At 34.6% G+C, this 26077-nt stretch overlaps 1 protein-coding gene, 1 long non-coding RNA gene and 1 pseudogene across 2 annotated transcripts; all 3 read right to left on the reverse strand.

Annotated features, from left to right (window-relative positions):
• Positions 1–1535: 1535 nt before the first annotated feature.
• Positions 1536–15214, reverse strand: LOC104087830 (uncharacterized). The gene is made up of 3 exons (XR_684389.4): positions 15068–15214; positions 13856–13991; positions 1536–2085 (listed from the first exon to the last, which is right to left on the reverse strand). It is a non-coding gene; the product is annotated as an uncharacterized lncRNA (long non-coding RNA).
• A 2826-nt stretch (positions 15215–18040) lies between these two features.
• On the reverse strand, positions 18041–19109 carry LOC104087845 (F-box protein At2g40910-like). The gene is made up of 2 exons (XM_009592410.1): positions 18812–19109; positions 18041–18747 (listed from the first exon to the last, which is right to left on the reverse strand). The coding sequence occupies exons 1-2, from the start codon at positions 19107–19109 to the stop codon at positions 18041–18043; spliced, it is 1005 nt and encodes a 334-aa protein (XP_009590705.1).
• A 2166-nt stretch (positions 19110–21275) lies between these two features.
• LOC104087839 (uncharacterized) lies at positions 21276–25851 on the reverse strand (annotated as a pseudogene).
• Between the last annotated feature and the right edge of the window lie 226 nt (positions 25852–26077).

Here is a 26077-nt window from a genome sequence, read left to right on the forward strand (position 1 = left end):
GGAAAAATTCCGTTTTTGATTCTGTTTTAAGTCACACGGGTCAGGCCTTCTTCGCGTTCGCAAAGGGCCTGTCGCGTTCGCGATGAGTAGCAGCCCGTGGCTTTCACGTTCGCGAGTCCTCCTTTGCGTTCGCGTTCGCGCTGAAGGAATAATCGACCCTCCCCTAGGTGTGCCTAACACTATGCGTTCGCGAGGAGATGGTCGTGTTCGCGAAGGGTAATGCCTCCATCGCTTCGCATTCGTGACCAAGCCTTCGCGTTCGCGAAGAAGAAAAATCCAGCTGCCCAGTTTACTCTTCGCGTTCGCGAGAGTACCTTCGCGAACGTGAAGAAGAAAATGCCAGAACACTTGCTGCAGCAAAATACCAGATTTTCAAAGTCCAAAACATCCCGTAGCCTATCCGAAACTCTCCCGAGCCCTCGGGGCTCCAAACCAAACATGCACACAGGTTCTAAAACATCATACGAACTTGCTCGCGCGATCGAATCTCCAAAATAATACCTAGAACTAAGAATCGGACACCAAATCAAAGGAAGTTTTCAAGAAAACTTTAAAACTTATATTTTTACAACCAGACGTCTGAATCATGTCAAATCAACTCCGATTCTCACCAAATTTGGCAGACAAGTCCTAAATATTATAGTGGACCTATACCGGGCTCCGAAACTAAAATACATATCCGAGGTCAATAAATCCAACATCAGTAATTTTTTAGAAATTATTAAGCTTTCAAGCTTTTAATTTTTTATCAAAATTCTATATCTCGAGCTAGGGACCTCGGAATTCGATTCCGGGCATATGCCCAAGTTTCAAATCATGATACGGACCTACTGGAATTTTCAAAACACTGATCCGGATCCGTTTGCTCAAAATGTTGACCAAAGCCAACTTAGTTGAGTTTTAAAGCTATAATTCTCATTTTAATCCATTTTTCACATAAAAACTTTCCGAAAAATTGTACGGACTGTGCATGCAAGTCGAAAAATGATAAATGATACTTTTTGAGGTCTCAGAACACAGAATTACTTATTAAATTTAAAGATGACATTTTGGGTCATCACATTTTCATCATCAATGATACCTGGAACTTTTTCTTATCCTCTATTTTCCTAAGTTCCTCCTGTATTTTTACTTTATGCCCCTTTCTATCATTAAATTTTCAGTTGAATTTGCTTACCTTTTTCTCAAGAATGAGACTACTGAATATTAGTCATATGTCTAAGATCTGCCGGACAATCATGTCTCTTTGTAAGAAGCAAGAGCATTGATTTGGTTATCTATTGGATTTTTCTCTTTCTAAAAGTATAAAATACGGTAAAAATATGAAAAAGATCTAACATATGTATTACTATTATATTTACTCTTTCTTATTTCTTTAGTTTTACCCGGCTCTCCCACCACACAAAAAATACTAAGATATAACTAATTGTTTACTTGTATGCTATTCTTCCTCACATTCTTATACATTTGGATTTGGTTAAACTTCCTAAAGGTAGCAAATGAATTACAGACCAGAGTGTAGCCTAAGAGTCATATCCACACACAATCCAAAGTAGAATGCTATAGCGCACACATAATCTCTTATTACAACAATCAAAACAGAAATGGATTAGGAGTCAAAAAGCTATCTGCGCTATTTGATAACACACTCTATATAATGCAACTAACATATTTTTAAATAGAGATCCATACTAAGTTCCGGGTACTCTAATACCTGAGAAAAGATATATATATAAAGCAAAGTGTTTAGGTCTATTTTATCATGGGAATTCCAAATTCTATTAATGGAATCTTTTCAGGTGCATTTTACCTTGAAAATTTTAAATTCTATTACAGAAATCTTTTCAGAGCTAGGATTCATTAAATGACGAAGAAATCTCGGAGCTCTAGAAGTTAAGGAATTCATATCTTCTAAGGCAGCAGCATAAACCTAACAAATGTAAGCCTTGAATATCCGTTACTCACGATGGGGATGCCCTTTGGATGACTTTGAAGTGGCATATCAACATGAAACTTACATTTTCCAACTGTAAGCCTTGAATATTCGTTATAACATTATATATCAACCATTCCAATGATATGATGCTACACATAACCAAGTAAGCTGAGCATGTCATACTCATAAGTAATTTGGGCTTTAATATCCGATTATAGTAATAAGAAATTTAAAATTTGACACATAATACTTGCTTTTTTGCCTTGCAAATATCAGTAATTTTTGCAAGTCGATTTACTGAGATATATATTCCCCCAATGATTGCAAGAGTCAGAACTTTTCAATCAAAACAAAGAATAGAAACATTAAGATGAATATTCCTTTTCTCCATTACTAATGATGCTCCTACAGCATCCATAAAAAATTTATTGGTGTCTCGATCTAAATTAGAGGGAAATTTTCATAACCAAAGTGGTGTTGTTACACAATGAAGACAACAACTACAAAAGGAATTCATTTTTCCCTGTAATGTAATTTAAATCTATCTTATTATGTAATATTTCCAATTCAAGAGTCACCACCATTTGTATCAATATTTCTAACTCAAAACTATATATTCTTTTTTTCTTTTGATAAAGATTGACTCTTTAAAACTATGAGATCCTTATCTGAAATTATCATTGACAATGAAATACCAAAATAGTGAACAAATACTTCTCAATGTAATTTTTGCAAAGTCACTCTATCACCAACTTTGCATCTATCTATTTTTAAATTTCAGTATACCATAATGGCTGACACAACATCAATGCACAAGTGAAGGAAACTAATGAAGATTTAAGAGCAAGGAACGATGAGATTCTAAAGTTCTTTTTGAATAAAAGAGTGATGTTCCAACATTGTTATTACCAAAAAGTCACAAAAGAAAACAAAGTGAATGAGGCTTCAAAGAAATCTTTACAAATTTATTTCCTTTTATGTTACTTTCTTATGTAAACCTGTGATTCAACAAGCATTGTTGGATGAAGCTGCAAAGTTCATTGTAAGACATCAGACAATTTTTGTTTTTTAGGATTGCTTATAGTTCTAATTGGACTCATTATCTTCTTGGATAAATGCCTACCACAAATTTGATTTTTCATTCTTTTTTCTTTTATTTTATTTATGTTCTCTGACTTTGTATCTATATTGATGTGTTATTAATCTAATAACTTTAATTTGGATATTGTTTTCACAATGATACAGGAATAAAGTAGTGTCTTTTTCAGTTTAACATATTTAAATCTCTGGTTCCCCTTCTTCCTAATGGACTGCGAGGACCCTAGAACTGAGGACTCTTAGAAAGAAGGATTATCGTACTGGATTACCCTCATTACGAACAGACTTTTTTCTAAGTTAAAATATTTAAAGCTCCCTAAGCCTGTATATACTGTTAAATGGAAGTATGTGGTTGTCATCAACTTGATGCTCTTCCCTCTTTCTGTAATATACAGGAAAGTTTTCTCACATGTTATGTTAAGAAGAATCAATTAAATGCTAATTTTTAACAGTAAAGAAAAACTAACCCGTTTTAAGTAAATACCAAGATCACATTAGGTTTTGCTGCACAATTTTTTAACACAAATTATGTGTCAACATAGACGATTTTGTTACTAATCAATTTTAGTTTCTTAATTGGTTGACTTATGGAAATATCATATTTGCCAATACAAATTTTATAAAAGCATTAGAGACATCTTCAAAGCACCATATTAAAAAATGCATGAACTTCCAATAAAAGATGTCAACACATCGATACACAAACCTTTACACAACAGCAAAATTATCTCTAACGACCCGACTTGTCGTTTTTAAGAATTTAAGTCATGTCTGGCGGCATAAGACCCTGAGCAGCTTCTTATTATGTGTATTGACTTGAGTGCGTGGTTAGATTCAGTTACCGGATGATTCGAAGTGATTTGGGACACTTTGTCCCTAAAACGGAAGCTTAAGTCTTAGGATTTTGACCATAGTTGGAAATGTGTGAAGACGACTCCGGAATGGAGTTCTGTCGGTTCTGTTAGCTCCGTTGGGTGATTTTGGACTTCAAAGTGTGTCCGAAAAATTATTTGGAGGTCCGTAGTGGAATTAAACTTGAAATGGCGATAGTCGAATTTTTGAAAAGTTTGACCGGGGGGTTGACTTTTTGATATCGGGGCCGAAATCCGATTCTGGAAATTGGAATAGCTTCGTTATGTCAATTATGACTTGTGTGCAAAATTTGAATTCATTCCAGATTGATTTGATGTGTTTCAACACAAGATATAGAATTTGAAATTTCAAAGTTCATTAGGCTTGAATTGGGGTATGATTCGTGGCTTTGATATTGTTTGATATGATTTGAGGTCTCGAGCAGGTTCGTGTTATGTATTGGGACTGGTTGGTACGATTGGACGGGGTCCCGAGGCCCTTGGGTTTGATTCGGGGTGGTTCCGGACCAAGTTTGGGTGTTTTGATGCTACTGGTTGATGGTTCTGGTGTTGTTCTTCGCGTTCACGAGGAGCCTCTCGCGTTCGCGAAGAAAGATTTTGTTGTTGGGACTTTGTTCTTCGCGTTCGCGAAGAACAACATTTTGTTGTTCATTGTCTGACTTTAGAGGCTCATATCTCGCAATCTATAAGGAATTTGAAGATGATCCAAAAATAAAAGTTGTAGCCATTTGTAACTAGTTTTCAGAAAAGTAAACCATTTGGCATTTGGAGTTGTGTACCAAAAGGTATGGTAGATAAACTACAAGCTGTCTGGGAAGCATTTGGAAATCTCTGTTGCACATGGCTGACTTTGGAAGCTCATATTTCGCAATCTATAAGGAATGGGGAGATGAGCAACAAATGAAAGTTATAGCACTTTGAGTTTAATTTTCATAAAGTTAAATCATTTGTCATTTGGAGATTTGTATAAAGAGTTATAACCATTATACTAGAGGCTGTCTGAGAAGCGTTTGAAAATAGTTGTTGGAGAATTTGTTCATCGCGAACGCGAGGGAAGGGTCGCGAACACGAAGAACAAATCCCTGGGCAGTAGAATAAAGTCCACATTCATCTCATACTTCCATTTTTGGACCAAGGAAGCTCGGGTGAGGCAATATTTCGAGAGTTTTTCAAGGGAAACGTTGGGGTAAGAATTCCTAACTTGATTTTGGTTAAATTACATGAATCTATTGTTGTTTTTATCACTAAATTAGTGAATTGGGTTGAAAATGATAGAAATCCTCTAGACTTTAATTTAAGATTTGAAGGGCGATCCGTTATCGGAATTTGATAATTTTGGTATGGTTGAACTCGTATCGGAATGGGTGTTCGGATTTCGTAATAATTTTGTCGGGTTCCGAAGGGCGGGCCTCGCGCTGACTTTTTAGAATAAAATTTTAAGTTGGTGATTTATTATCCGGAATTATTTCCGATGATTTTTAATGAAGTGATACAATTAATTTGGATAGATTTGAGTTGTCCGGAAGTCAATTAAAGCAAGAAGGCGATTTTGGAATATCGGCACAACTTCAATAAGGTAAGTGTCTTGCTTAACCTCGAGTGGGGGAAATACCCCATAGGCATTGAGTATTAGGTGCAAATTGTATAATTGAAAACCATGTACGCGAGGTGACGAGTGCGTACTTGGTTTATATGTGCAAATTCCATTGATTAAAATCCTTAGACGCCCTTATGTATTAAGTTGGAAATTATTAGCATTTATTAAATCCTCTATTTGTCATGCCTAGATCCATGTTTGTTAAAATTGTTTTTATATGATGATTTGGTATGATTGCCACCTTGAATTTATTTGAAATATTATTTTATTGAGTTGTTCACTCCCGGATATTTTTGTTAAGATTTTTGTGCACATTATGGTCGAGCCATGGGCTCCTTTTTGTGGAAATGAATGTATTGTTGGTTTCCGTAGCAAGTTGAAATATTTTATCACTTGATGAGCCATTTATGATATGCGAGCACTTGATATGCAGTTGTTGAAATCATATTTACTTTGAAACTACATAACGGTATTCCGGAAGATCCCCCTGCCCTGCATATTTACTTTGGGACTACGGAACGGTATTCCGGGAGATCCCCTGCCTTGCATACCGGGAGATCCCCCTGCTTTGCATATTTACTTTGGGATTACGGAACGGTATTCCGGGAGATCCCCATGTCCTGCATATTTACTTTGGGACTACAAAACGGTATTTCGGGAGATCCCCCTGCCTTGCATATTTACTTTGGGACTACGGAACGGTATTCCGGGAGATCTCCCTACCTTGCATATGTACTTTTGGAACTACGAGGCGGTACCTCGGGAGTGCCCATTGTTGATATTTTTCTATGGATGCACTTGCCTTTGGTTATTTTATTTTTTCTGTGATATGTAAATTCTTGTGTTCTTCCGTGATGTATTATTTGATTTTATTATGTATTTTGCATTCCTTGTTGTATTGTATTGGCTTTGGCTCCTTGTACAAGATTCTACAAATTTGTGTTTAAGGTTTTTACTGGTTTTCGAGAATTGAGTTGTTTCAAATAAATGAAACTACTATTATGTTTTAATTTAATAAATTTTACATTAAAATTAGTAGTTATCGGATGCTTCATTTTAATTGGAATGTCATTTTCTTCACCCAAATGGTTTCTAAAATAAATTCATTCCTTTGTTGATTTCTTACTTGATGTAAAGACTTTAACCTTACTTTAGTGAAAATAAATTGATCATGCGAATCTTATATATATATTGATATTTTGACACGTGAGTGGTCCGTGTGATCGTGATAGAAATATGGGCACGAGGTACCGTGAAAATAAATATAAAAGTGGGCTGAGATCCGTATTTTTTATGATTGTGAAATGAGGTGTCACATGGTGACTTTTAATTGAAAATATATTTATTGGAAAGTATTATATCCTGAAAATTAATATTTGAAAAATATATAGGCGAAAGAATTTATATTTGAAGGACTTGATTAATTGGTTGTACCTGTGTTCCTTATTCGTCTGAGCAATAATTATGATTTTCTTGTTGCATTGTTGTTATATCACTGGTTGATTTTGTTGTTATCATTGCTAGTTATTTTTCCAGTATTATTTTGAATACTATATTGCACAGGTTGTTAGACTAGTGAGTGTCTTGACTGTACCTCATCTCTACTCCACTGAGGTTAGTTTTGATACTTTTTGGGTACTAACCGTGGTGTACTCATACTACACTTCTGCACATTTTTGTGCAGAGCAAGGTATTGGAGGTATCGGACCCGGACAGAGTTAGAGTGTGATCCCAAGGATTCAAAGAAGAGCTGCTTGGTCGTCGCAGTCCCTTGGAGTCTGTTCATTTCATTGTACTGTTATATTTTTAATCAAACAATATTGTATATTTGGTCCTCGTGATCATATCATGTATTCAGCTAGAGTTCGTGACTCAGTACTACCAGTCTTGGGAGGTGGTATATTCTTATTTGTCCCGTTGTTAGTTTTAATTACTTATTTAATTAAAAAAAATGGCTTCAAAAATGTAATTGAAATCGGCCTACCTAGTATTAGAGACTAGGTGCCATCACGACGACTGTGGCGCGATTTTGGGTTGTGACAAGTTGGTATCAGAGCTCTAGGTTCATAGGTTTTACGAGTCACGAACGAGTTTAGTAGAGTCTTGCGGATCGGTACGGAGACATCTGTACTTATCTTCGAGAGGCTACAAAGCTAGTAGGAAGAATTCACTTCTTTCATTCCTTATCGTGCGGCATTTGTTTAGCTTGAAGCATATATCTTATGTTCTTTTGCATCCACTCGTGTATGAAATTGCGCACTCGGTATCAACTATGTTCCAACGGTTTATGATACTACAGAGGGGTTATAAGGGCGCCAGGGTTGTTCAACCATTGTTACAACGTGTCATCCAGATCGAGGATGCAGAAGTATTTAGAGATAATTCAGTTGTGCACATGGGGTTGCGGCAGGTTCTGACATCCGGTTAATAAGTATGATCTTAGGAAGGTTTAATTAATTGCCTAATCATCACAATTGTGGTACGGTTACGAGGTGGATGTAGATCTGAAATAGTTGGTGGTATTAGAGACTATGTAGTTCGTATGGGATTTTTATTTAGCGAAGGGTACATACGCAGCCAAGGCACTGGAGGAAGCGAGTTTAACTGTCACGAGGATGACATGCGCCAAATAAATGGCCTGAAGTGTCTTATGACCGGTGTCCTACGAGCAATGGAGGTTAGTATTGTGGATCATTAGAATGTGTCATATGGCTTCGCGCCAAGTGACGTAGTCCACTATCAACGATCAGATTACGGGGTCATGCGTTATATGAGTTTTGGCCTGAGATGTATTTATGTGGTATTGAAAGGTTCTCCAAAACTTGTATATGATTAAGAGCTGAGATTTTTATGGGATGATGCTGGGACTTGCGGTATTTCCGCGTCCTTAATAATTCTACATTTCATAATACTCGGGGTGTTCCAGTAAGTTCTTTTAATGCACCATCGGCACGGGGTTCTTACAGTGGTTATTCCAGTTAATACTCCACGTGCATGGTCAGTTAGAGGTGGAGGACAGGCGGGTAGAGGGCGCCTAAGAGGTGGAGGCCCGACCCGTTGATATAATCGATATGATTTTGACTGAGGCCGATACACCTAATGGTGTCGTTATAGGTACGATCCTGATTCTATTATAAGAGGATATTTTCCCTTAATTTGATTCGATTCTGAATATTGAGGTGAGTCCCCCTATTATGCTCCACCTATGGGTGAGCTTCATAAATTTGTGACTCAATTATAAGTTTATCCCTTTTGGGAGATTTAAAGATGTGAGCCCGTGTCTGTCATTTTATTTTTGTGCACCATTTAGGGCTATAAGTCCAAGAGAAAAATTATATTATTCATTACAGTGGGTTTTGATGTGATTTCAGAATAATTAATTTCAATTTTTATAAATTATATGCCCTACTAGTATGAGGGTTCATTATGTGTTATGAAAACTGTTTACGAAATATATCGAAAAGAAGAAAGAAAGGAAATTGAAAATTTCAGTTGGCACAATGTGCAAAACACTTGTGATTCAAAGTTGAGGACGACATTCTCGCATTTTTTTTTATATAATGTTAAATATTTAAACCGGGCTTCAAGCCACGGTGGAAGTTATATAAAGACGAGGTCCTTATGGTGAAATATTTATGAGTTTAAAATTCTCCCTTTGTGATATTTAAATTTGTACTATAGTATTAATAGGGAGTCATACCTGACGGGCTTATTTGATAATTCTTGTATATCTTTCTATGCATATTTAGCCATAATTGTGCTGTAATTATTGAGTTTTAACCTACGAGGTGAGTGCCCGAGTGGCGTTAAATATGACTCGTTAATTCGGGTAAATAATTATGAGGTATCCATGCCTCGCGTCTTGCTGTCAGTATTACGAGAAGTTGAAATGAGATTTTGGTTAATACGAGGTTAATTGGCAATGTTGTAATCGATTATGAACAACTACTAGGACCAGAGATGTGGTGATGGGCATACATATGATGTGCTTCATGTCTTGATATCATAATGATAATGCAATGCTTGTAATGTTGAGATCAATGTTATTGATATATACCTTGTGGATGTGTTGTTAGGAGTCGTTTTGGTGTTACTCTGGCAGGTGGATAGGCCCATTTACAGGAGAGACTCTGCCGAAATTTTGTAAAAAATTTGGGAGTTAGAAAAATTTGGGAGATTGATATGTGTGAAAGAAGAGATAAATTATGTTATGTGTTTGAGGACGAATGATCCTAAGCGGGGAAGAATGTAACACCCCAGAAAAATTTTGAAGTACTTCAGCACTATCAAGAAAGTTAATGTGTATGTAGGCACGAGTTGCTATATCCAGTTGAGAATAATAACGTGCGTTGTTGTAAAAAAAAACAGGCATTTTAAAAATGTTTGGAGTGTAAGAAATTGATCTTAAAGTTTACAAATATGGATAAAAGGAATAATCTCAATTGAGATGGTGTTGTCGGGCTTATCTCAAATGCGGTAATGTGGGATCAACCATGAGTATATGTGTAAAAGTAAAATCATCGATTTGGTAACCTCAAAATAATTTTTAGCACGTTCGAGGACAAACGTTTGTTTAAGAGGTGGAGAATGTAACGACCCGACTTGTTGTTTTAAGAATTTGTGACCCGTCTGGCGGCATAAGGCCCTGAGCAGCTTCTTATTATGTGTATTGACTTGCGCGCATGGTTAGATTCAGTTACCGAATGATTCAGAGTGATTTGGGACACTTGGTCCCTAGAACGGAAGCTTAAGTCTTAGGATTTTTACCATAGTCGGAAATGTGTGAAGACGACTCCGGAATGGAGTTCCGTCAGTTCCGTTAGTTCCGTTGGGTGATTTTGGACTTAGAAGTGTGTCCGGAAAATTATTTGGAGGTCCGTAGTGGAATTAAGCTTGAAATGGCGAAAGTCAAATTTTTGGAAAGTTTTACCAGGGGGTTGACTTTTTGATATCGGGGCTGAAATTTGATTCTGAAAATTGGAATAACTTCGTTATGTCAATTATGACTTGTGTGCAAAATTTAAATTCATTCCAGATTGATTTGATATGTTTCGGCATAAGATATAGAATTTGAAATTTCAAAGTTTATTAGGCTTGAATTGGGATATGATTCGTGGCTTTGATATTGTTTTATGTGATTTGAGGCCTCGAGCGGGTTCGTGTTATGTACTGGGACTGGTTGGTACGATTGGACGGGGTCCCGGGTGCCTCGGGTTTGATTCGGGGTGGTTCCGGACCAAGTTTGGGTGTTTTGATGCTGCTGGTTGCTGGTTCTTGTGTTGTTCTTCGCGTTCGCGAGGAGCCTCTCGCGTTCGCGAAGAAAGATTTTACTGTTGAGACTTTGTTCTTCGCGTTTGCGAAGAGGTTCTCGCGTTCGCGAAGAAGGAAATTTTGTTGTTCGTCGTCTAAATTTAGAAGCTCATATCTCGCAATCTATAAAGAATTTGGAGATGATCCAAAAATGAAAGTTGTAGCTCTTTGTATCTAATTTTCAGAAAGGTAAACCATTTGCATTTGGAGTTGTGTACCAAAAGTTATGGTGGATACACTACAAACTGTCTAGGAAGAGTTTGGAAATCTCTGTTACACATGGCTGACTTTGGAAGCTTATATTTCGCAATCTATAAGGAATGGGGAGATGAGCAACAAATGCAAGTTATAGCCCTTTGAGTCTAAGTTCCGGAAAGTTAAACCATTTGTCATTTGGAAATTTGTACAAAAGGTTATGACCATTATACTAGAGGCTGTCTGAGAAGAATTTGAAAATGGTTGTTGGAGAATTTGTTCATCGCGAACGCGAGGGAAAGGTCGCGACGCGAAGAACAAATCCCTAGGCAGCAGAATAAAGTCCAAATTCGTGTCATTCTTCCATTTTTGGACCAAGGAAGCTCGGGTGAGGCGATATTTTGAGAGTTTTTCAAGGGAAACGTTGGGTTAAGAATTCCTAACTTGATTTTCGTTAAATTACATGAATCTATTGTTGTTTTTATCACTAAATTAGTGAATTGGGTTGAAAATGGTAGAAATCCTCTAGACTTTAATTTAAGATTTGAATGGCGATCCGTTATCGGAATTTGATAATTTTGGTATGGTTGAACTCGCATCGGAATGGGTGTTCAGATTTCGTAAATATTTTGTCGGGTTCCGAGGGGCAGGCCCCGCGCTGACTTTTTAGAATAAAATTTTAAGTTAGTATTTTATTATTCGAAATTATTTCCGATGAATTTTAATGAAGTGATACAGTTAATTTGGATAGATTTGAGCCGTTCGGAGGTTAATTCAAGCAAGAAGGCGATTTTGGAATATCGGCACAACTTCAATAAGGTAAGTGAATTGCTTAACATCGAGTGGGGGAAATACCACTTAGGCATTGAGTATTATGTGCAAATTGTATAATTAAAAACCATGTACGCGAGGTGACGAGTGCGTACTTGGTTTATATGTGCAAATTTCATTGATTAAAATCCTTAGACGCCCTTATGTATTAAGTTGGAAATTATTAGCACTTATTAAATCCTCTATTTGTCAGGCCTAGATCCCTGTTTGTTAAAATTATTTTTATATGATGATTTGGTATGATTGCCACCTTGAATTTATGTGAAATATTATTTTGTTGAGTTGTTCACTCTCTGATATTTTTGTTAAGATTTTTTGGCACATTATGGTCGAGTCATGGGCTCCTTATTGTGAAAAATGATATATTGTTGGTTTCCGTAGTAAGTTGAAATATTTGAGCACTTGATGAGCCATTTATGATATGTGAGAACTTGATGTGCAGTTGTTGAAGTCATATTTACTTTGGGACTACGGAACAGTATTTCGAGAGATCCCCCTGCCCTGCATATTTACTTTGGGAATACGGAATGGTATTCCGGGAGATCCCCCTGCCTTGCATATTTACTTTGGGACTACGGAACAGTATTCCGGGAGATCCCCCTGCCTTGCATATTTACTTAGGGACTACCGAATGGTATTCCGAGAGATCCTCCTGCCCTGCATATTTACTTTGGGACTACAGAACGGTATTCTGGGAGATCCCCCTGCCCTGCATATTTACATTGGGACTACGAGGCAGTACCTCGGGAGATCCCCTGTCTTACATATTTACTTTTGGGACTACGAGGTGGTATCTCGGGAGTGCCCTTTGTTGATATTTTTCTATGGATGCACTTGCCTTTGGTTATTTTATTTTTTCCGTGATACAAAAATTCTTGTGTTCTTCCGTGATGTATTATTTGATTTTATTATGTGTTTTGCATTCCTTGTTGTTATGTATTGGCTTTGGCTCCTTGTACAAGACTCTACAGATTTGTGTTTATGATTTTTACTAGTTTTCGAGAATTGAGTTGTTTAGAATAAAAGAAATTGCTATTATATTTTAATTTAATAAATTTTACATTAAACTTAGTAGTTATCGGATGCTTCATTTTAATTGGAATGTCATTTTCTTCACCCAAATAGTTTCTAAAATAAATTCATTCCTTTGTTGATTTCTTACTTGATTTAAAGATTTTAACCTTACTTTAGTGAAAATAAATTGATCCTGCGGATCTTATATACATTGATATTTTGACACGTGAGTGGTCCGTGTGATCGTGATAGAAATATGGGCACGAGGTGCCGTAAAAATAAATATAAAAGTGGGCTGAGATCCGTATTTTTTATGATTGTGAAATGAGGTGTCACATGGTGACTTTTAATTGAAAATATATTTATTGGAAAGTATTATATCCTGAAAATTAATATTTGAAAAACATATAGGCGAAAGAATTTATATTTGAAGGACTTGATTAATTGGTTGTACCTGTGTTCCTTATTCGTCTGAGCAATAATTATGATTTTCTTGTTGCATTGTTGTTATATCACTGGTTGATTTTGTTGTTATCATTGCTAGTTATTTTTCCAGTATTATTTTGAATACTATATTGCACAGGTTGTTAGACTAGTGAGTGTCTTGACTGTACCTCATCTCTACTCCACTGAGGTTAGTTTTGATACTTTTTGGGTACTAACCGTGGTGTACTCATACTACACTTCTGCACATTTTTGTGCAGAGCAAGGTATTGGAGGTATCGGACCCGGACAGAGTTAGAGTGTGATCCCAAGGATTCAAAGAAGAGCTGCTTGGTCGTCGCAGTCCCTTGGAGTCTGTTCATTTCATTGTACTGTTAATTTTTAATCAAACAATATTGTATATTTGGTCCTCGTGATCATATCATGTATTCAGGTAGAGTTCGTGACTCAGTACTACCAGTCTTGGGAGGTTGTATATTCTTATTTGTCCCGCTGTTAGTTTTGATTACTTATTTAATTAAACAAATGGCTTCAAAAATGTAATTGAAATCGGCTTACCTAGTATTAGAGACTAGGAGTCATCACGACGCCTGTGGCGAGATTTTGGGTCTTGACATTATCATTCAGTATTAAGACATCAAGCTTTATATGGCGATCATGTTCCATGAAAGCCCATAGCTAGGCCAATATCAACCTTCAAGACAGATGCAAAACAAATTATTATAGAAAATAATCTCGGCCAAAATCGCATGATAGAGACCATGGGAGTGAATACGACAACTTAAGTTGGAGGGTAGAAAGCAAAACTACAAATAACAGTTCTGAACATCAATTTTTACAATTTTAAGATGCATATAGGCAAAAATAGAGTTTTCCTCTCTGATTCTAACTCTCCAAAATATGAGTTCATTCATCTATAAAACTTATTTTTATGTTAGAGACGAAAATTGAAAAATAAAAAGGACGAATGATGCTACTTTAAAATTCAGAAATAACACATCAAAAATAAAATGTGATAGCATTCATAAAACAAAGAACATATTGATCGAAATTTGTACTCCTTTGATCCAGTAGGAACCGAAAAGGATATCGCTTCAACTATTACAGCAACAAATTAGAAAATGTTAAAATCATTATTAACTCCCGAGTTCATTTCTCGGAAGGTCATTGAAAGAAATTATTTATGAAAGTCACTTTACTTTGTTTATATTTTGCCAATTATAACTCAAAAGTCACTCTACATTTTTAGGACATATCAAAATACTATTATTTTCATATTTCTTTTTCAACCCAACTGTTAAAAGATTAAAAACACCCATTTAACCATGACCCAACCTGCTAAAGGGAAAATCGAAAATTTCTTTGACTCGATTATTTCGTAACAAATTGAATTAAGCAATTGTAACTCATTAAGTGACAAGATAAATGTGGATCAGTTTTTGAAGTATATAAAGAATTACGTATAGATAATTAGAAATTATTGAGTAAATAATGAATTGAGTTCTCGCCAGTGTTGGAGTAGAAGGAGTTTACCCCCCTCTAATAAGCAGCGCACGAATTTACCTTGCAATTCAACCCAGTTTGAAATCAATCAATAAACATTTTCTCATAGCAAGATGGTTGTGGAATAGAATAGATGACACAGCAACTAAGTAATAAAAGAGAAGTAAGAATAAGATGCAGTTTACATTCATATGGTCTTAGATGGAACGGAAATTCGTGAAATAAACAAATGTAAATAAATTTAAATGGAGAAAGAGAAGAACAAACCTGAGAGGAAATTCAAGAATCATAGGAAAATATCAGGAATGGAACATTCCAGTATCTCTGTATTTTGTTTGATGATGGAAGATAGAGGAAGGTAGGGGAGGCTTTTAACACGAGTTTTACAATAGGTTAACCTGAAATAGCAATTATACCCTTGGTCGACCATCTTCCCTTTTCTATATAATAGAAAAATAATGAACTTTTATATGATAGGGTAAAGGAGTATGGGCAAAGGGGAATGGGCGGTCCGATTTGAGCCTTTGGTGGCCAGATTTGTACTCAAAATTGGCCTAATTAGCCAAAAATCTATCAGCCCAATATGAACTCTTGCCTATTAAATAAAAATAAAGATAAAGATACTACTAAAATATTAATTAGTCCTACTTAAGTAGAATAAACTATTAAAATAAAACTAACCGTTAAAATAATTTTTTTTTTGATATTTTCAAATAATAATAAAAACAATATCTTTTTAAAAATACCTAATACCTGAATTAAACAGAAAAAATGAAACTATTTTTTTTGTGTTTTCAATTTCATATCTTAAAACTAAAATTGCAAAAAAAATATTTATAAACTCAAATAAATAATAAAAATACTACGCATGCTAACGATGATTCAAATGTGCAGGTCAAAAATTACGTGCTTACAGTATTCTAATTATACTTATAGTGATAATGAGGTAGAAAAATATTTGTTTTTGGACATTCTGTTTATTTATATACCATCCATTTTATAGTACCAAATATTATGATTTAAAAAAATAAGAAAATATTTTAATAATTAAAATTTTAATTGATTTTGAAGCCTTAAATATTAAAAAAATAATTAAATGATTATTTTGTCTATTATAAAATTTATGTTTAAAGAATAAAAAACACAAATAGACAATTTACTAAAGACTTAAGCGCTTCTACTTTATCTCTTAGACGACAGCGTTGTTTGACGACACTTTCTTTGTACTTGGCAACGTCAATGGACGACACTTCTTTTGTACTTTCTGTCCCAAAGGCTATAACGGAAAAATTGCGCCCCAATTTAATATATGCCTACTTTTTAAAAAAGTTTTAACTTGTACCTATTTTTTAAACAATTTCAGGCCTCTTTCTCCTCCTTCGTTCTTTTTCTTCTTCTTCTTCTTCTTCTTCTTCTTCTTCGGGTGACAATGATTTTATACGGTGGTTGTGAAGATATTTTATTATAGTTTATGATGTTTTACGATGGTGAGCTGTTATGACGCTTTATTATTTATTATTGCTTAGAGTTTCTTCTTCTTCTTCTTTTTCTTAATTGCAAAATGGGTTCATTAAACTTATTGTTGTTTTGACAAATTGATAATTGGAGTTTGTTCCTAATGATATTTGGAGGTTATGTTTCAAATTTGAGCTCATTTGGAGTAGATTAAGGTATTAAATCGTATATTTGATTGTTATAATTCGAAAAAATAAATTTTTGTTTCTAGGCAATTTGCACTTCAGACCTATTAGGCCTTAAGTGCATTTGAAGTGCAATTTTTTCACTTCAGACTAATTTTTTTCAACTTCAGACCCGATAAGTCTGAAGTTAATCGTAAAGTGGATACGCTTGCAAACTTTTTGGCAAAGTGGGTATAGGTTCAATTGTTACCCAAAACCGAGTATAGATGCAAATGCCCCGGCTGACCACTAGAAACATGACACTATTTGTTTTTTAACCATCTTTAGTAGTATAATGTTTTTGACTTTTTAACAATATAAACATTTTTTTCTTAAAGATACTAACACTTCTTGACACGTTGGGTTATAATGAAAGAAATGCCATTGAAAGTGCTTGTGAAGGCCTTGTTCATGAAGCAGTAGGAAAAGGTCATTTAGAAATAAGTTACGTTATTGACTTTAATTACTTTCTTTTTAGTTTTTTTTAAATTATTTAAAGTTGAAATCCTAACAGACCTTAACTTGTCTTCCATGGTTAACCGGTAAGTTAACATAAGTTCCTTTTGCTATTTATCAAAGTCATTTCAATACACAACTGACTTTCATCTGCCTATAACATCTTTGGGAGTTTAGCCAAGGCCAGTACTTTCCTATTCCTACTATTTTTTTCCATTTTTCAATTTGATAACCGATCCAACAGGATTCTAAGGGATTTAGTCATACAATTTACCCATCATCAGTGGCGGGACCAGATTTTTCAGTATAGGTTGTCAAACCAAATTATAACGAAGTAAACACACAAAAAAGTTAAAAGGGTTCAATATATAATATATATACATAATAAAAACAAAATTTAACCTATGTAATTTTCTAGCAAAGATTGACACCCCTTTCATAACTGTAGCTTCGCCACTGCCCATCCCAGGAATTGAAAGGCAAGAAAGCTAGGTTCTTTATTTTTTCTTCCCCCCTCAAAAAGAAAATAGCGAAGGGATAATCAACCCTATATATTTGAACTCAATTTCTGACTACAGCAATATGGAAACAATGGAGAAGATTTCTTCTCATAACGGAGGAAGATAATACAAAACTTATTAACACGCCTGATTCAAATATTTGTAGAAATAACATATAACAGTAGCCTCTGACAAAGGCTATTCTTCTGTCAAACGATTCATCTCTTCGGTCGATCATGTAAAAAAGCCTCCTAAATCCTAATGATGTGGTATATTCAAATATTATAAAGGTTCAGCAACGCTAAAAGAAAAGAAAAAAGGCAATCATAGATATATATTCAAACAAGTGAAGATTATGATCTCCAAGAAAGAAATAAGTAATTGTAAAGTTATATCTCAAACAAAGCAGCAATAATAATAACATGAATGTGATCTTTAAACCAGAAAGCTTTACTGATACGAGACAAACTTAGCTAGGGAAACTTGAGGCTGAGTGGTAACGTATTATCCACTCTTGTTTAAAGTTTAATCAAGGAGTCAAATATGTCTGTAAGCTTCAGTGGTTCGGCTCTCCATTCTCTCGTTTAATTGTTACTAAGCTCTCCTTATAAAAATGAACGGAACAACCATCTGTGATTTTCCAAATGGCTCTCCTCAGGCCTGGATGACAAAATCGGAGATTCCAATAGGAGGGAACGTTTATTTACAAAAATGAGAGCGCTAGAATACCAAGACCTTATATTTGAAGTGCATTGAAAGGTACATTGTTTGTTCCAAACACCTGGTTGGATCATTACCCATATATCATAAACAAATCCGTCAACAACGGTCATGAGGGCAATGAAGTCATCAAGCAATACCAGTCTCACATTACAATGATTGAACGCGCGCCCAACATCTGGCCGTCCGATCTCTACAAACACCTCATTGCCAAAGTCAAATGAAAGATCGCTACAATCATCAGAAGTACAACCCCCACCGCATAGCAGCCAATAATAAGTTCCATTTAAATAAGCAGTACCAACGGCTTCTACACAAAATTCATGTATGAGATTTGCAGGTTCAGGGATTCTCCACGAATCCCTAGAACAAGAATAAACTGTTGCATATTGTCGAGGGATAGTATGATTTTTGATGTCATCCCAGAAGGACCGAAACAAAACAACCTTGTAGTCATTAGTCATGGGGTCTAATCCGAACCCAAATTGACGGTCGATTTGTCTGAAAGATGGTTGAAGCTTGAAATTGGCTGCAGGAAGGGGCCTCACTTCCCTGGTGGCAGGATTCGAATGACAAGGAGATGCTGAATATGCTTCCATCAATTTCTCGCTCCAACAAAAATAAGCCATCCACGGAACCTAAAAGGTATGTCATACCTCTAAAGCCCTGGAGATAATCAGGTGGATTTTCAAGTACACCAACATCTGAAACCGAAATAAAAGTGATTGGAGGGGAATCATCTGGGGCACTATGATCATAAATCAAGATTTGAGGGGATTTGTTCTTGCTGTTCCAATTCATGTGTTCTCTGATGAAGTTATGGCTCTTCATTATCTCGTACAAGTTCTTGCAGACGCATTTGAATAGCAACAAGGACTCCACTGGCAACCTGAGTAGAATATCCACCGCTAAATCCTCAGGGAAAGGCCGACCACCATTACCACTAGTGGCCATAATAGTTTCGGCCTTTGGGTACAGAGAGAGACAAAGAAAGAGAGAGAAGGGCAGATCGATCTGTTTTGTTTTTTGTTTTCTGCTAATAGGCAGAGGTTTAGATGGAGTGAGTTACAGGTTCTTCCTCTATAATTTATTCTCCATTTTTTTAGACATCACTAATTATTTGCTTTAGTTACTACCATCACATGGAGTGCCTTATCAGTGGCGAAGTCAGCAAATTCAACAAGGGTGTTCAAACCTTTGTCAGAGGACTATGTAAGGGTGTTCAAAGTCTATTTTTAATTAATAACAAGTAATATTTTACCTTATACGGAGTATAATTTTCCGGCGAAGGGTGGTCAGTTGACCACTAATTCTATTTGTCCTTCTGAATGAGTACTTGTTTTAGTATATGAGTGTTACGTGTGTTCCCATATCATGATTGAATATTAAATATTAACATAATTGTTTTTCTTAAATATGAATAATTCTAAAAATTGGTGAATGTTGATCATTTATTCAAGCTTAATAGAAGAAGGAATCTTATGTAGCAGAAGATCTTGAATGCCTTATTGTAATTTTAGAAACCTAGATGGACTTGTATTCTAGAAATCTAGACTGATACAAAAGAGAGAGACGCCGAATAACCGGCAAACTTCGTCTGAATTGTTTAGTCCACATGCAGTGGGAGACTTGTTTAGTCCGCAGGGGAAGGCCTGCGACTATTACTGCTAGTGGCCAGAGGCGAACCCAAAATTTAATCTTCAAGAGAGAGAGGCGCAGCAGCAGAATAATTGTGAAGAGAAAATTCAGAAGAAGGCAAATCGGTATCTCTTTTGTTTCGGCAAGTAGGTAGAGGTTTAGATGGAGTGAATTACCGGTCCAATTCTCATTTTTATGTTGTTTGGGTTTAGGAGTGATATTGTTTTCCTAACTGACTTCTTCCTTAATTCGTGCTCTACCGTACCCCCCATGTTATTGAAACTTGTTAGTAATAAATGATATTTGTGTGTGAAAAATGCTATTAGTGTGATACACTACTAGCTGCAATATAAATAGAGCCAAAGCCTCAAATTAAATCTCATCCTTGCATACATATCTTGAATACATAACAATATTACTGGTAATTACCACATTTTCTACTTTTTGGTCTTCAGATTTAGTTGCAACACATTTACGTTTCAAGCTTCTTACTTTTGTATCACTTGGCCAAAGACCATGGATGAAGAACTGTTGTTTAATACCAAAGATTTAAGTGACATCTCACAAAATGTTGGGAGCTAGCCTTGCCAGCAAGTTAGTGTCGAGAACTACTTGGTGTTTATTTTACGTACTGCATTAAAAAAAAACATTATGTCAAGGCCCCATATATTTTGTGAGATGTCATTGAGATCAGGAAATACTGCAAAATTGGAGTATTTATAAAGGAACGATTCTTTATTTGAGGCTTTTGGCTATGTGATGCAAAAGTAAAGCCTAACATGTCCATGTCCTGCATCTAAATTTGACGACTAAAAAGTAAAGAATGTGGTAAGTGCTTGAAATTAAGACTATCAAATTTGCGTACTGCTGTTATTTTCTATACGTGCTACATATTGTTATTCTTCAAAAGTGTGATTAACAGCATATAATATTGTTTCTTTCATGTGTGCTCCTTGGAGAGAGATGTCATGAATCATATATACAGTCGGACTTCGTTATAGCAATATCGCTATATAACAATCATTCACTATAAAAATCATGTTTTATAGAACTAATTTCATGCTATGTTATAATATATGTTCTCTATAACAACATTTCGCTATAATAGCCAAAAACATCCCGAACAAAGAAGGTTGTTATATAGAGGTTTGATTGTATTCCGTATTGTACCGAAATAAAATAAAAAATAAATTATGTATATTATAGATACAACTGTCCTAATTAAAGAAAAGGACAGCCATATATTCAAACAAGTGAAGATTGTGATCTCCAAACCACAAGATAGTTATAGTAGATGTAAAGTTACAACTGAAACAACAATATTCCAATAACATTAATAAGACAGGAAACAACATAACCATATAAACGAGCTGATACATAGTTTATCGATATGAGATAGTTTAGCTAGAGTTACTTGAGGCAAATTATATTCTTAGTTGAAAGAAGTGTAAAAAATTGGAAGACGATTAATTCACTTAAGAATTAACCCTGCTGGAGACCTGCTTTTGCCATAGAAAGTGCACCTTCATAGCTATGATTAACTCCAATAAAGCCACTCATATGCACAAAAACAGAACCAAAAATCCCAGTCACTTTTGAAAGTTCTTCATTAGTAAGACCTCTCCACTGGGTTGGAAGTGCTTTTCTGCTTTCAAACTTGTATGGTGCTATTGGCACTGCCTCAACATCCCAATCCTTACTTCTTTTGTCCTACAAAAAAGAAGTATACATTTGATTCCAATATTTATTTGAAACTACAGAAATCGATCGACATTCACTCATGGAGTGTATACGTAGTGCTGTACATGAGTCGGGTTGGTTTGTATTTTCTAATTACCAAACCAAACCAATTGTACCGGGTTATTAAATCTAAATACCAAACCAAACCAATAAAAGTCGGATTTTTTAATCTTGGTTTTTTTCGGATTTTCGAGAGTTTTCGGTTTTTTTTTTCATAAAATCTTCATAGCACAAAACATAAAATTTGTGCTCTAAATATTTCTTTAATCCTAGTAAGACAGAACTATATAAGGTATTTTTTAATAAAATAACATAAATATGAGATGAGTGATGGTATTGTACTAAAATATTCAACAATAAAGATAATAAAATCGCATAAAATAAAGATTATTAATAAGCCATAATGAAAACAAGCATAATTTAAAATTATGACTGATAAGTATTATTATTTACATGACTAACCACTAAAAGAAAAATAAGTTATACATTTTATCTAAACCATGGAAAAACTAAAAAATATATATCCAAACCTATTTTCATTCCTAGTACAATTGAATTGAATGTCTTTTATTAGCATTACTATTGATTTGATTTTGGTTTAGAATTTATTTGAGTTACTAACATTTATGGACTATAAAACTTATTGGAGCATCCCAAAATTATAAGTTCAAGTTTGAAATAATACGTTAAAAGATAAAAATATGAAAAAACTTAAGAAATATTTATAAACCACACTACCATAAATATTTTTATGTACTAAATATATTTAAAATTTCTATACATATAATGCCGGGTTAGTTTGGTTTCGGTTTGACTTTTTTTAGTTAAAACCAAACCAAACCAAATATGGTCGGGTTTAATTTTCCAACACCAAACCATAGTCTGATTTTTTTTTCGGTTTGACTCAGATTATCGGGTTGGTGCGGTTTGTCAATTTTTATTTGTACACCCCTAATGTATAGTATGGGAAATAATCAAAAAATAAAAATAGTCCAATTTACCGTTTACTACATGAAATATTTTATTACCCTATGTTACACTATAGAGCTTTTCATATTCTTATCGTTAGCAAATAGTCTCCTATTTGCCGCTGACTCTAAACTCTAAAGGAATTCTAACATAGATTGACCGAATTCCCACGTGTCAAAATATTTCGGAAAAGTTTCAAATATACGCCTTTACTTTTAATTTTACTATTGTTTAAAATTATCCTATGTTATACTTCAAGAAGGAGCTTCCCTAGCTTCAAGGCAAATACAAAATAATTTACTAGCGGCAAGGGTATAAATAACCAAAAAAGTATAGTGGACGGTAAAATCAAAATATTATTACTAACGGTAAAACACTTTGCCATTCAGGGAAAAAAAAAAAGAATAAGATGAGAATTGCCTGAAACAGAACATATTTAACTGTTGTATCAATCTTCAACTCCTCCTCAAGCTCATACAAGTGAGACTTCCACTGCACCACAAGGTAAACGGGCGTTGCTAGAGAAGTATTTATAAAACTTGGAGTAGAATTTATTGTAAAGGAAATGAAATAGTGTGAAATGGAACTAACTGGGCAAGTTAGTGATAAAACCACGATTTCTCCACTTGGGTCGACATCCTTTCTTTTAGAAGAGCTTCCTTGACAATTGACCTTGCTGGTAACCATGATTTTGCGTGGTAACGAATACTCTAGTTATTAAACCAGAACCTAATTAGCAAAACATGTTTCATTAATAGTGCAGAAGAGTTATAAGTAATGGAAAATAGTAAATAGGAGATCGAAACTAACTTATAGAAATTCGGCACCAGCCAATTTCATAGCAAGTTCAAAAGCTTGATTCTCCTTTTGCGTGGACTGATCACTGTCATTCCAATACAAGTTGAATCTTGAAACTCTTGAAGGCAATTGTGTGTTTATTACATATTTCGGGTTCTGGTTGTCGTACTGATTAATTCCGTTATCATGTGCATCCACTGCCTGTTAAATCCATCGGTTCATTTAGTAGATAAACGGATTCAGAGCGTGTCCTGTGAGTTCAGCTGAACGGGTCGAACTATATATACATATACAAGAACATTCGAAACGTATACATATAATAAGATCACACTCTGAACCATTGGAACTATATCGTGAATTCCCCCTGTTAGTAGATGCAACTCAAATTTGGAATGAGTAACAACAACCAACAACAGCAACCCAGTGGCAGTGGCGGATCCAGAATTTTAAAATTATAGGTGCTCGCCGATAAAGACTCCAAAAGAAGAGGAAGAATGAATTTACTTATGGATGTTAACTCAATATTTATCTAAATATTTGTTCAGTTGCCTTTGTAATTTACTAAATATGGTCAAAGTTAATGGGTGCTTAAGCACCCACAAGTGCCCATGTGCATCCGCCGATGTCCGGTGGGATCCCACAAGTGGGGTAAGGTCTATGTAATGTGTATGCAGACCTTATCCCTAACCTGGAGGGCAGAGAGGCTATTTTCGAAAAACCCTCGGCTCGAGAGGAAGAATAGGAACAAGTAAATAACAACAACAGGAAAATGATATCAACAATGTAAGAACCGGAGAAAAATAAATTTGGAATGAGTACTACAAAATATTGGGTTATAAAATGTTAAGCATGAAATACTGGTTGATAGCTCTATGAAGTTTTTGTAAATTGCTAAGTACAACCTCTGCACATCTGGATGTAGTTTGTCAAGTTGAGCTTCTTTTGCAATGATTTCCTTTCCAAAATGCTAGAAGTGCAATATAGGACATACATGAAAAAGAAAAATTTTAAAGTAATCAACGTATAAGGCAACCCGATTCACTAAACTCTCGTTATACGGGAAGCTGGACCACAAAGATCTATTGTACGCAACCTTACCTGCATTTTGCTAAAAGTAATCAACATAAGAGGTTTGTAATTAATTATAGGTGTAACTAAGATTTAGTTGTTTACCTTGTAAATTAAACCAGCACTGCTAAGCTTAGTAGTGAAGCCAAATCCAAAAACTTCCTCAAATCCCTTCTGACGATGATCATATCGATCTCGACTGGGATCATAAACTCCACCAACATCAAACACAGCATCAAGCACAAAATTTTCATGGGTGGTCATTTAACTTTGTGTTTATTACCCAAAAGTTATTTTTCTTTCTTTTGTTACGTAAGAGTCATTCAATTTTGTGTTCATTACCCAAAAGTCATTTCTTTTTCTTTTGTTACACTAAATCATTTTACTATGCTCCAGTTATTATAATAGTCACTTTAACCAGATTTTACAATCCTTTTACTTGAAAAATCTATTATGCCCTTGAAATTATAAATCCTCTCATTTATGCAACACCTCATATATTATATGCTATATAATATATTTTTACCCAATATTTATAACCTAAATAACTTAATATTATTTTATTTATAATATATTCGTACATTTAATTTTTTCTTAACATTAATTTTCAACATATATAAGTAGCATTATTAAATTTGTCGGTAACATTACCGTGAACAAATCTTAGGTCCACGTTCTTAACCATGCTTAATGAAATATTTTTAATAAAAATTATAAAATCAAAGCTCATTGATTTATCAGCCAAGCCATACCAATTAATCCAATAAATAAAATACTTACATTTAACACAATGACACATTGGATTAATACTTTCAAATAAATAATATTAATAGATAAAGCTTTAAAAAACTTAATTAAATACAAATATCTTTGAAACTTTTTCTAAAATTCTTATTAACTATAAAAAGCTATTATTTGTTAAACGAATCTATTTTTGTTATTTCAAATAAATATTAAATAAGTATTTTCATTGTTTTTATATAGTTCATGTTTGAATATGATTAAACATATTGAGTGCCATGAAAAAATTAAATGTATGGATATATTATAAAAATAATAAATAAAATAATTTAAAGTTATTTTAATTATAAGTAAAATATCTAGGTGAAAATATATTATTATAGTATATAGTATATAGAAGGTGTTACATAAATGAGATGATTTATAACGTCAAGGGCATAATAGATTTTTCAAAGTTACTCCATATTTCTTAACATTATTGATTTTCAAAGTTACTATAGTATGTTGTAGCAAAAGAATGACATTGGAAGATCAACATCAATTTTGACTCTGTTTTGCACATAAGTAGAGTTGATAACAAAAAGATATGTACATGAGGATCACGGGTGCGAACAACTTGTGCATCGTAAAATTTGGACGTGAGAATCATGAAGCAACCTAGAGCTTCGTCACAATGAAAGGTACCGTTGTGAGTGCCAACTCGTTTAATTCCTAATGGAGGGGAGACGACGGTAGTGGCCATTTTTTAAGAGCAAATTTTGCCTTGTTATGGCTACTATTTAAATAGTAAAATTAAATTTAATAACTGTGATGTGACACAACTAAGGGATACTAGTACTTATAATGGAGTGAATTGTTGGTACTATTTTCGCTTTTTGATACGTTGAAGGACCAAGTATTAAAAATATTAGCAGAATTGATAGGTAAGATTTTATTGCTAAACACAAAAGCAAAAGGTTAATTAGTGT

This window comes from Nicotiana tomentosiformis, chromosome 8, assembly GCF_000390325.3.
Source record: "Nicotiana tomentosiformis chromosome 8, ASM39032v3, whole genome shotgun sequence".
Taxonomy (NCBI): domain Eukaryota; kingdom Viridiplantae; phylum Streptophyta; class Magnoliopsida; order Solanales; family Solanaceae; genus Nicotiana; species Nicotiana tomentosiformis.

Coding starts and splice junctions, on each gene's coding strand:
- LOC104087845 (XM_009592410.1), bottom strand. CDS start 19,109: ATGGCCACTAGTGGTAATGGTGGTCGGCCTTTCCCTGAGGATTTAGCG. Junction 18,748..18,811: donor TTATCTCCAGGGCTTTAGAG/GTATGACATACC, acceptor AATTGATGGAAG/CATATTCAGCATCTCCTTGT.